At 40.2% G+C, this 12,948-nt stretch overlaps 1 protein-coding gene across 1 annotated transcript in view; it reads left to right on the plus strand.

Moving 5' to 3' along the window:
- The first annotated feature begins 1,006 nt into the window (after positions 1-1,006).
- The window catches only part of LOC104165438 (ubiquitin-conjugating enzyme E2 E2-like), a 43,654-nt gene continuing 31,712 nt past the window's right edge, over positions 1,007-12,948 (plus strand). The window contains exons 1-2 of the mRNA XM_009705078.1: positions 1,007-1,137; positions 4,575-4,707. Of these exons, the coding sequence (XP_009703380.1) occupies positions 1,007-1,137; positions 4,575-4,707 (264 nt within the window). The remainder of the gene's footprint in view (positions 1,138-4,574; positions 4,708-12,948) is intronic.

Below are 12,948 nucleotides of genomic sequence, written 5' to 3' on the forward strand. Positions count from 1 at the left end.
CGGAGACCAGGAATGGAAGGGAAGACATTGAATTAGTCCTCATTAGGACAAGAGGAAACGGTCTCAAGTTGCACCAGGGGAGGTTCAGGCTGGATATTAGGAAGAACTTCTTCCCTGTAAGAGTTGTTAGGCATTGGAACGGGCTCCCCAGGGAGGTGGTGGGCTCACCATCCCTGGAGGTGTTCAAAAAATGTTTAGATGTGGCGCTTCGAGACGTGGTTTAGTGGGTTTAGTGGGCATGGTGGCATCGGGTATACGGTTGGACTTGATGATCTTTGAGGTCTCTTCCAACCATAATGATTCTATGATTCTATGATTTTCTACAGTATAAGGTTATGCTACCTCTGGTTACAGGTGCTGGGGAAGCAGGGGGTCTCTGTCAAGAAACAGAAGTTAGATCAGAAGATAATAATATTACTTTGACTAATTTATTCCATACGACTACTTGGTGAATGTGGGATACTGTTGTTTCTTTGAATTTCTGTATTTTTACTTTTTTGGGTTATTCTCTGAAAATTTAGTAAATTTGTGTACAAATCACAGCTCTGATAAAACTAAAAATCAACTGTACTTTCATAACTTCTCCAGATAGGTTTTCATCTGGTGTGTCTCATAGATACTGTTGTTTTCATACAGCTCTCCTAATACATCATTTTAATTTTAATCTTTCAGGATATTCTAAATGCAGGGAGAGCTTGGTGTTTATAATGGGTTGTATTGGACAAGCAGCTTTTAGCAGCACTACTTTTCAAGTGACTGCCTGCCTAAAACATGTTGAGGGAATAGAAAATACTCAGTGCATTAAGAATATTTGAAGCAAAATGAATTCAGTTATAGTAGCATTTAAAGTATTTTGCTACTAACTGTAACTGATGTGCATACATTTCACCTGCAAGTGTGTACGTGGGAAGCAGTGGCAGAACTAAAATACGTAAGGAGAGTGAAATAAAAAGGAGACCATTTTACATGGTTTGACTCCTTTGTCCTGAATTTCATATGACCCAAAATGACCCATTTTGATGTCATTCTGGAAGAGGAAGAAGGCTGGCTCCATGTCCACCCACCCCAGCTCTTCCAGCAAGCAAAGCCTCCCCAGCGGGTAAACCAGGCAATATTCTGTGCGCGGTCTCGTCAGCCGTAGGGGAATAATGACAGCAGAGAGCTAGCTCTTGACAAGCCATTGGTAACTTCAAGTCTCTGGGGCCTTTATGCTCAGCTGCACCTCCTCGGTCCTATGTTACAAATTCCACTTGGGAGATAACGCTGGAAACGTGGAGAATCCCAGCTCCAGGGTGACACAGCCTGCTTCTCCCTGAGGTCCTTCATTGCCTCATCCCACAGAGTTGCCCGAGTTTCAGCGTCAGGGCTCAAACTGGGAGGCTGCGCTGCTGGTCTTACATCGGACCTGTCCTTCTCCTTAACGGCTTTATCCCTTTAGTTCTGCCGCTTCCACCTGGAGCTGCCGCAGCCACCGTTGCTTCTCCCCCGAAGCCGACTGATTTAGCAGCGGGTGAGTAGCAGGCAGGATGCCTGTGCTCTGGCCCTGGGTCAGTTGAGTTCAAGACAGATTTAGTCTGCCCTTTGCCGAGCGGGTGCACATCTGAATCTGTCCTTCCAAAGATAACAGAACTTCAGGCACTGAGATGTTTGGTTTGCTTTCTTTGAGATCTGTGGTTTGGTTGCCAGTAACATTAATAGAGCTGGAATATAAATCATACTGGATGTAAAACATTTGGGCTTCAGTGTGCCGGGCAGATATCCATGTAGAGAGAAGGGCAATTAAATCCTCTTGCATTATAAACCTTATAGAATAAGGCTCTGGCTGAGGTCTTGCACATATGGGAATTTTCTCTGGTGAAGCCTGATGAGTCGTTGTTCTTGTTGCCAATAGCGTGGATAAATAAAAGGCTTAACAATTAGGAAAGAAGGCAAACAAAGATAACACACCTGTCAAACTTTTTGTGTTATTAATGTGCGAGTGAAAAAACATTACGCTTGTGCATGCTGTTGCCCTTAATACCAGCTGTTGCCTGTGCACATGGATCGGTATTTTACATCGGCTGAATCAGCCTTGCTGCCAGCAAGCACTCTAACAGGCAATGTCGATAACAGCAGTCTTCTCACACTCCGTACAATTCAAGCTATTCTTCAAATTAATAATAATACTTAATAAAGCTTCATCTCTCATTTGCAAAGAAAACCTTCAATTAATGTTAATCAGCATCCTCAGAATGTGATACGGCTTGTAGCTGGACGTGCCGAAACAGTTCAACTGGCAGACGGAGCATTTTCCAACTATTCTAATTAATGACTGCTCATTTCAAATGTTAATGCAATTAAATAAATAGGCAAAACAAATAAAAATAATATACATTATGAAAATGCCACTATCAGAGAGAGCTCCGATCAGAAAAGTGAGCCTCACTCAAACCCAGAAAGGGCCCAGCCATCCCCTCCTGGCTAAATAAGGTCTAATAAAGACAGGGCTTGCTTTTGTTCCTTGCTGTTTCCAACCATTTCTCTGGGATTGACATTTGTATCACTCCCATTTTAACCTGCTGGCATCAACAGAGTCATTGCTTCTCCAAGAATTAGAACGTTTTTCTATAGAAAATGGGAAGGGATTTCTTTCACATATTACAGGCTTTTTTTCATGTAAGATTTAAACTGCCCCTGCTTCTTGCCTTTTCTATTTGAACTAATTGCCTGATTTTTTTTTTTTAAGGGTTTTACTTTCTGTGAACCTTGTATAGCATAGCACTGATGTAGTCCCACATTCGTTTGGGCTTATAAAGAGTTCAATTAGCCCCTTAATGCCTACTTCAGTCACAATTAAACCTTCCCTGTTGACTTGGGATTGGTCTTTCTAAAGGCAGTGGAGGTGTTTTTAATTATTCATTCTCTGGTTTGTTTCTTACAGCAGTCTCAGCTGTGCTTTATTATTCAAAGGTTAATGCAAACTGAGAACTGGGTAAATTAAATTTGTTTGGCAGCTAGCAACCTGATGTATTATAGACACTGTGAAATATGGATGGCAACACTTCTGCTATTGTGACACTTAAAAAGCCAGATTTTATCTTTAAAAACAATTGCTAGTTTTCTTACTACGGCTGATAGAAAACGAATGTTCCCTAATGTTACAGTCTCTGTAACCCATTTTTGTTAAGAGAGCACGTAGTTTAGAAAGCCAAGAAGCATTAACAACTATTATAGAAAATTGATGTAGGTACCATGATTAATGAAGTACACCGCGCAGTACTAAGTCACACAGTTGTATGCAGGGAATCGTGCAGTCAGAAGTTTTAATGAAGGGAGCCCAAGGAATTTCAGGTGAAAGAGGGTTTTATTAACTTTCGGTGAACAAAATGAATAGTTGAGTAGTGAACATGATGTGATGTCGTATAATAATTGTATGCCTTGGGTACATTGTGAGGCATGGAGCATAGCCAAGAGCTTTCATCTGTTCTACACACAGGGTTGTTTCACAAACCCCTACATGCTGTGGAAATCTTTATTGCAAACATAACAAGAGTTGTTTCACAAGAAATGCCTTAAAACAATGCCACGTGATTTATTGGAAATATCTAGCAGCACTACCTTCCTCTGAAAATATTAATCGGATATCTAGAAGTCACCATCCAATTGATCCTAATTAAAATTCAGATCCTGTATCAGTGACTGGTATCAGCAGGCTGTGAACTGAAAAGAAGTCTTCGTATTCCTTAAGAGGCCACTCTGAGTAAAATATGTATTTCTATGGACAAGCATTGTGTTGTATGAAAGAAGGCTGTGTTGGCTTTTGGAAGAGTCATGTCCAAGAACTTCTATTAGTTTTTAATTTGATTTTGTCAGGAATTGACTGTGTGGGTGAGAGATTTTTCTTGTTTCACATACAGGATTACATTTTGTACATTTTAAATATTGTTTCAGTAGTGTGTTTTTAAATGAGGACTTTGAATGGACATAATCCAACAGTTTAACCCGCTTCCTGTGTGTAATATTTTTAAGATAGGGTAACGATTGCAGAGTAGAGCAGCGTTCTGTACTAGTGACTGAAGACCGTAGGTCAGTAACTTAGAAAGTGCAGCAGCTGCAAGGTCGTTTGTACCCTGCTCACTCTTTAGTACAGTCTGTACCGTAATAATAATGTGTGTAATTACACTGCTACTGACTGGTGAGGTAGGTGGATGAGGAGGGAGGTGAAAATAGGATGCCTTGTGAGGCAAGACAGTGACAAGACATCTCAGCAAAGTCTCTGTATCCTTGTGCTGTAAATACTTCATATCTGCCCACTAAAATATTTGAGATAAGACAGTCTGGGAATTTTTCTGTGCTTATTTGAATAATTTATAATGTGATTTTAATACTTCTTCCTAGCTGAATATATCACTTCACTGACAGAGCTTAGGACACCAGTTACATGTTTTATCCAGGACTACCTTAATGAATGTGATACACAATTTTAACTTGTAGTGGTATTGCAAAACCAGCTGTCCTACTAGTAGAGTATAACTGATGCAGTATATTCTTGACTGTATGTGGTTATTATGTTATATTTTTGTTTTCTATTTTAGTGCTGGACCCAAAGGAGACAACATTTATGAATGGAGGTCAACTATACTGGGGCCTCCAGGGTCTGTATATGAAGGTGGAGTTTTCTTCCTTGACATTACCTTTTCACCGGACTATCCTTTTAAACCACCTAAGGTTAGTAGGAGGATATTAAAAGTCTGATAGGAGTCCTCTCCTTGTGATGTTTTTTATTGTGTATGTTGGTATATCATTGTAAGATGAAACATAAAACTTTCAAGGCAATAATGAGTATTGACACTGAGGATTTTGATGGGAAGAATTTAAGTAACCACCTAATATTTGCCTGCACGTTGCCAGTGTAGCTGGATGGGTAGAGGTTTATTTAGCAAATGGTTGCATAATTTCCAGCAGTTATTTGTTTGATTTGGATTTGTTTCTAATATGAAAGCATTTATGTTTGAGTTGCACCCTTTATAAGCAGCTGAAGATCCTTAATCTTTCCTATTGACCCATATCATTCACCAGGGGTCTGCGGCAGTCTGACAAAAATATGCACCTTTTGCACTACCCCATTTAAGTTACTTCTGCAGATGCAAGATGCACTGTTATTCGTGAAGTGATAAGTAATTGCTTTACCTCAGTTTTGTGGAGGAATGTGGAAATACGGCAACAAAGGCAAGAAACTGGAGTGAAAGACAGAGATTTACAGATTTCCTTCCGGATTTATTTTCTAATGCTGTCAATAATGACACTAACCACAAGTATTGTACTGTACCAACGACATGAAGGTGGCAGATCATTACTGTGATCAAGTAGGCTTGGAATGTCAAACAGGAAAAATCTAGTGATTGTGAAGACTGGAAAACAGAAATGGGATGAAATGTAGTAGTGCAGAGTGTCATTGATAACCAGTAATAATAATTGCTGAGGGAGAGTGTCAAAATGTGGCCTTATTGGGTGATCACAGGATTATTACAAACCACCCATCTAATGCATCTATAAAAAAGGCAAATACAGTCCTAAGATGCATCCTCTGGCATTGCCTGTAAATGTAAGGAATTACCAATGTCATATACAAGACACTTGTAAGACCTTATCTGGAAGACTGAGTGCAATTCTTAACACACATGTTCACTAACAGGAACTGAAACTGGGAAAAATTACCCCACAGGGCTGTTAATGGAATCAAATAAATTGATGGGCCTGTCTCTTACGAAACAAAGTGAAAAGAGGCAAATTGTTCACCCTGCCAGGGTGGAGAGTGAGGGTTTGGAACAGCTCCCCAGGAGGAGCTATGGGAGCAAAAATAGTTACCTTCTTTTTGACACATTTGTGAAAGGGTTGGTATGCTACCTTGGTCTGTAATAGAAGGGTATTGCATTAAAAGAGAGAGTAGCTGATTCCTGTTTCCTTCCCATGAGTGCACTATTGAAAGAGAAGTGTTTATAAACAGAATTTTAATGCCACAATAGTAATGTTTATAGTAGTTAACATTGATATTATCAGGAAAAGTTTTAAAAAAGAATGAGAGATGTGAACTCGAAGTAATTGTCAGTCTGTAAGTTGAACCTTCCCAGCCAGTGACCTAAAGATGGGTCAGTATAGCAGTATTAGACATGGTCTAGCTTTGTTTCCCACTCTTAGTGTTCCAGTTTAGGGAAGCTTTGAGGTCACTGACAAGTCTTATGGGGGTTGTACACCTTGCTGACTACACAATTTCTGATTTAGATAGCTGTGATTACACAGTGAAGAAAGATTTTGAAAACTTTATAACTTCGCCTTTAGTTAGTTAAAGCTTTGGGCAGACCGAGCTGGAGCAATGCCCTGTTCTTCCTGCCTCCCTTCCAGCCCAGGCCAGGCCAGACTTCTTATTTGCTATACAAGGTCCCTCTTAACAGACCCCTTTTGTTTGCTCCTTTGCTGGGCTTAGTCTGTTTGGAGTAGCTGTAATTCAAGGATTTCATTCAGTCCTCCAGCAATTTAAAATTATATTAGTCAGGGGATATTGGCATATGCACTAAATGGGTTTATTGAGCATAAAATAATGCTTGTAGTTCTCTCAGAGATCCAAACCTAATATGTAAAGATCTAGATCTGGGAGATAAGTCAGAGGGGTATCTTTTGTCATTCTCTCTGTTGAGTCTTGAGGCAATATATGCAGTAAGCATGCTTCTAAAATAAAAGGTGAAGGTCCAGTTTGCTATTTCACCATGAGGTAAAGACTTTTTCAATCCACACTCAGTTGTGTTTGAGGACTGTGTTATTTTGAGACATGAGTAATGCAGCTGTGCATTGCTTTTTAATGAAATATCAAGCAAAGAGGTGGTTCTTGTCCTGCTTTGTAATATATATTTTTTTGACTCCCTTTATCTTAATGCCAGTTGTCATTGTAAGAAATGTGTGCATATAAATCACGTGAAAATGTACTCCTTAATACAGGATGAGAGAGTTGATGATGCCATATTGTATTACTCAAAGGCCGGTATTTATGATGAGGGAAATTGTTATCTGTAAGAGAGTAATGAGTACATGTGCACAGGGGACTGTCAGATATAACTGACTATGTTGCTAACATATTTCGTACACATGGATTCTTATTCTATTCACTTCAGCTACTGTTGTAAATGACCCCTATTTTCAGTCCTGCTGTAGGATCTCTCAAACCCTTGCTATTTCATTACACCTATTTTCCAGACCCTATGAAACTGATTCATAGGTAAAATAGTTTGGGAAATCCCTTGAATAAAGTGGCGTGGGAAGATTACTGCTTGTCATAAGGTAGCTGCTGCCAGTCGGTATTGTTGGGAAATGGTGGTTAAATATGTTCTCCGCACACACTTATTTCTACCGAAAGAAAGGTAGTGAGTACATGGAACGTAACATATGGCCTCACGGTACGGTGCTATTTGTGTCACTTGGTGTCGACATCTCTTCTACTTCACCACAAGATTTGTGATATTTGATGCTGTTCTCAAAATCATGGGTCCTCGGGTTATGGGAATAGATCATCTTAGATTTTTTTCCTAAGTATAGTCCCACTCCTTATGGCTCTATCATCTTAAAAAATCTGGAGATAAAGTACAAGACTGTGGAATGTACTGAGAAAGACATAAAATGTATTCCTGCGTGTTGGCAAGGCTACCTCCCTGTAAGTACACAGCAGAAAGCGTCCAATTCACATTTCTCACTATGATTGAATTTGTACATTACTCCTGAGATTTTCATCCCTCTTTTACTATGAAGTAAGGAAACATTTAAATGAGTACTGTCAAAATTGATCTTCCGAAAATGTGACCACAAAAGACCTGGGAAGAAACAGAAACTGTATTTCCCAGATGCAATTACTCGACCCGGACTGAGGTTCCAAAGGCAAATGCCCATGTCACATAACATAGTTAATGTTAAAGGGCCTAATCCAAAGTGTATGAAAATCTGTGGAAAGATTTCCACAATCCCTTTTTCTTATCTGTTCTCAGATGTTGTGCACTCTGTTATCGTGCATACGTACATTGCAGATGGATGTTGGGAAGGGTAAAATAATTTTTAAAATAAGAAAAATATATTGAAAATGGATTCTGGATAAATTTCTTTTATTTTTGTTACTATAATTAAAATACATTTGTGGTGTAACCGTTGTTTGGTTTGTATAATACAAAGTTCTCAGTATTTTCTCAAAGATCCAGATTCCTTCTATAAACTGTTGATGCCTATTCTGATCATTGGGCACCCTGCCGCATACTGGAAGACATTAATTAAAATAAAATTAAATATCTGAGGGCACATTTGCACGTGAAGAAAAGATGTTTGACCTGTATTTTAGGGATTTTTTTGACAAGTGTATAAGGTAATTTTCATTTGTTCTTCTCAATAGTTAACCTGCTTTCCCACCTTGTCTTTATCACATAAAAGTAACTGAATCACTCATTCATTCAGGTTTTATTTAAACAAAGAAAAAGTATCTATCCAAAACTTTCATTGTTATGTATTTCTTCAGTTTTTACACCTTTGTAGCCTTCAACATCATGTTCTATTAAGATTTTAAAGTTTTATCTGTATTCTTTACCTCGTGTAATTATACTCTGTGGTCCAGTTCACGTACCTAGTTTTGTATAGGCAAGCATCACTGACATCAGGTTTCCCTTCCAGTCTGCGCCAACCAGTCTTTCCCCTACAGGTCCATAGTTTTCTTTTTGACGGTCCTTACCTGTCAGTGTCTCTCTAAAGTGAAGCCATAAGCATAATATCAAATTAAGTTATTCTTCACCAAAATAGAATATACCATGTGGTAAAAGTCAGAGTATAATTTGCTCTCACGATATTCATTTTTTTCCCCTTTGAAGTCAGTCTATTTCAGTCTTTCAACTTTGTCTCATGCCTTGAAACTGGACTCCAGATTTTCCTAGCCAGAGGTCACTGACCCTTCCAGCTCTGCCTTCCTTTTAAATCAACGGCATTTGGCTTTACTCGCAACTGCAGCACACTCATGCAGAGGAGGGAGTTGTTCTTCCCCCAGAAAGTTGATCTATGTGTGACTGATGCAGCCTGAGTAGGAGCGATGGAGGGCCAACCCAGCCTAACTCCGATTTATCTCTACAACCAGAAAACACGATTTTTAGAACAGCTCATCTGAGAACTGAGAAATTAGCTTTGGCTTTCTGGGAGGCTCTAATCAATTAAAAATATTTCCTCACCTCCACTCTGAGGAAGCTTCTGTAGCACTGCGGAAATTAGCTGAGCACCTAGTTGGCTGAGTCAGCAAGAAAGCGGGCAGCGTGCAGAATCGCATTCTCTTTTCAGCTGCATCCTAAGTATCAAGTTGGTTTTATGAGACGCCAGAGGGGAGGAAGGTATGGAACAGAGAAAGCAAGGCATAGATGTGGATGTGATCTCACGTTCTGCTAAAGGCCAGATGCTGCTGAGACTTCAGTCTTGGTCGCAAGATGAGGTTTCCCTTCAGCCCAAAAATACAGCATCTCCCTTGTAGTGCAGTGGGCTGAAGAACAGAGAAAGCTCTGCCCTGTTCAGAGCAGCCACTTAAAGAAATTAATAAAAATACTTAGATGGCCTGCCAAGGAAATAACCTTACATTCTCCAGTGCCTTAATGACCCCTCAACCTTCTAGCAATACCTTTGAGATTTCTTTTTCCTGCTAACTGTCTTCCTTTCATCCTTAATGGATTCAGACAGTTTGCCCCTTGGCTTTAACAAAGGAAAGCGCTCTCTCTTGCTCTGTCTCTTTCTTTGGGGTATTGAATGGGATGTGTAGCTGCGCATAGATAAATGTCTCTTGAGGGGCAGCGGGGGTGTATATCTGTGGGTGTACGTGTGTATCTATCTATCTATCTATCTATCTATCCAGGTGTATATGAATAGGGGGTATCACATCTTTTACTCAGCCTGATCTGACAGAAAGAATTTCAGCTCAATTTCTGTCCTCAGTCCACGTAAGAAGTCCACGTAAGAAATCGGTGAATTCCCCAAGTATGCAAACTTTTGATCTGAGATCCTTTAAAGTTTAGCCATCACAACCAATGAACACTGCATCATTATGTACACTATAGTTATTGAAGGGCGATAATTTCATGATCCTGCATGCTGTCCCTCCGGAGCAGGAAGCCTTGACAAATCAGGAAGCCATACCAGGGTCTTTTGTACAGGTGTTTGTAGAAAAATGAATGCTCTTCAAGAGAACTTTCCCCCAGGAATTGTCACTGCAGTGGTGTCAGCATTTTCATCAAGAATAATCTTTATTAATAACTTCTACTCTCATATTTGACTGCATTCAGTCTATTACAGTGTCAATTCAATTTAGCTGTAGCTGATACAATATGGATATATCTATCATTATCCTAGTAGTCTCCTAGCTTTATTTTTGAATTTGAGTGATTTATAAAATCTCTTAATCCCAACTCTACAATTAATCTTGCTAGGGACTTTAATCTCAGCTGACTGAAAAATGGTTTGCAGGACTTGAAAGCTGCAATATGCTAAATCACCTCTAAATCAAAATTAAAATAACAGAAAACTCCATTTCCTCCTTGTAAATCTCCTGTGTCTATCAACTGGCTGAAAAATTGTTCTCAGCATTTGAAAGCTTAGCTGTTTTAAATCAACTGTTGGACTGCAAGGAGGGTCTTTTCCCTTTGAAGATATAATGCACAGTGTCTATAGAATCTGGTCTTAATGGCAATATTAAACATCTTTTCAATTTTTTATACGTAATTATCATATAGCACCAATCTCTGTGCACTAAATATCATTACATGGAATCCATCTCCTGTGGTAGAAACTTTCTACCTGTTTCAGAAGTTCAGCCTCATGTACAAGGGGCAGTTCTTTTTGTTGCTAGCTTCCACTCTATTTTTTCTTACTTTTTTTGTATGTGATTGGCTGTTAAGGACACTTTTTTCTGCAGTGTAATAGAAAAACAGTGCTTACAAGACTAGGTGAGAAAAAATAAGCATTCCTTGGTATTTCTAACCTAAATTGTTAAAATGAACCTACAAGGCAGACCCACACTTTAACTTGCATATGTCACTATTAACACAGTTCACATTTGAAGCTCTCAAACTTGGAACAACCTTAAGTACGGCCTGTTTGATCATCGCTGTTTCCCATCTCTACAACCCTGGTGCAGACCAGGCTTCAATCTGCCTTCTCTTACCCCTGTCTAGATATTGCCGTCATATGACCAGCCTTCAAATGCGATGGTCTCCTGTCGCTGTTATCCCTTATGTTCATTTGCCTCGTCGTACTTCTCTCATAGCCTCCATGGCATCACAGTAGCTCTCAGTGCCATGCTGGGCTGCTCACAGCTTTTCTCAGCTGCCTCCTGCCCTCACCATCCTCCTCCTGATGGTCTGGTGGTCTCCTCGCCTGGCACATTCCCACACCGCTGCCTCCCCCGACCCCTTTGCTGTGCCTCTGTGCTCCCTTGTTCTTCGCCCAGCCTTGCTATTTACATCTTCTTGCTGAGAGCAGCCCGTGGATCCTTCATTCGTGACAGTAAATGGAGTTGGCAGGCTTTCCCAGCGAGCAAAGACTTTGGGTGGCTGCAGGCAGAAATCAGGGAGTCTTTGAGAGGGAGAAATGGAGAACTTACTATGAGCAGACCGTCGTCAGAGTCCTGCTCTTCTCGGGACGGCTCTTCTCAAGCATGGGATCTGCAGCGTGCGGTTCCCATGCTTGCACCACCTGCAGTGAAACTCAGTTGGTTCCATAGGTCCCATATCTTCAGGTAATGCTGAACCTATAGGGCACCGGGCAGCAGTACAAGGAGAGGTCAAACCCAGGCGGCTTCTTAAGAAACTTTAATGTCTCTCAAAATGACAGAATCACAGAGGTGTAAAGTGGAGGACAGAGCAGAAAGCAGAAATATGGTAGGCTGAGGAAAGTATCAATAACGACATTTTATTGCGAATAAATGCAAAAGTCACATTTGATAGGGCAATACCATGTAAATCTCTGAGATTTCCTTTGAATTCAGTGATCTGATAATTCTTCTAGTAATTGCCAAATTGAATTGCCATTTCTTCTAATGAATAGCCTTCTTTTTCACTCTGTTTTTAATATACTAATTTATATCACTGGTTTGTATTGATTCATTTAGTCTTGATGAAATTGGCTCTATCCAACTGAAGTCCTCCTGGTTTCCCTCTCCAAAATTTAGGTGGTTCATCATTTCTTCCTATTTCCCATAAATACCTGGTACACAAAGCTCCTGAAAAGGGCCTGTAGAGGTATCTTCTGGGGAATATCTTCTGCCTCACAGCAGTGGTTTGCATACTGCTTGTCAAATATATTTTCAAAAGAGGACTTGTGATGTCTATTGGATGTTTCAGAAACTCCGTTAATTCTGCTATATCACGCATGTTTTACTACTGCATAAAATCCACATGTGATCTCAAAATACATTATGTATCAATGTTTTCTCTTCTCCTCTTTTCCACACATACAGAGATATATACAGATATGAGACAAAGAACTTTATGTATATTATTACTATATACGGTAATATGGGATAAGAGCAGATGAACTGATTAGGACAGAAAACTACGGTTTTGAGGTCAGTCTGCCTAGAACTTCTCATGTAAGGAGCACCTAAATACCCAAAGGCTGTTAAAATTAGGTGAGGAAAAAACCCCGAAGTTTCTTAGAATAAAGTTTGGGACTTGAGGTGCCTGTTGCAGCCTACCCGCAGGGCCTGCCAACCGGCAACCCTCTGCCCGGACCTCTGCCCACAGCCCTGTACCTCCCACACCTGCCTCTGCCTCGATCCCTGCCGCACACCCATGAGCTCCCACCTTACAGAAGCATAGCAGAATTAGGAAGAACAGTAAAATGCTAGAGACTCCCTGTCATGTGCTGATACGTCAATGGCTCAATGTCCAAGTGGAGATCAGTGATGAACGGCAT

The sequence above is a fragment of the Cariama cristata genome, unplaced genomic scaffold (assembly GCF_000690535.1).
Source record: "Cariama cristata isolate BGI_N322 unplaced genomic scaffold, ASM69053v1 scaffold358, whole genome shotgun sequence".
Taxonomy (NCBI): domain Eukaryota; kingdom Metazoa; phylum Chordata; class Aves; order Cariamiformes; family Cariamidae; genus Cariama; species Cariama cristata.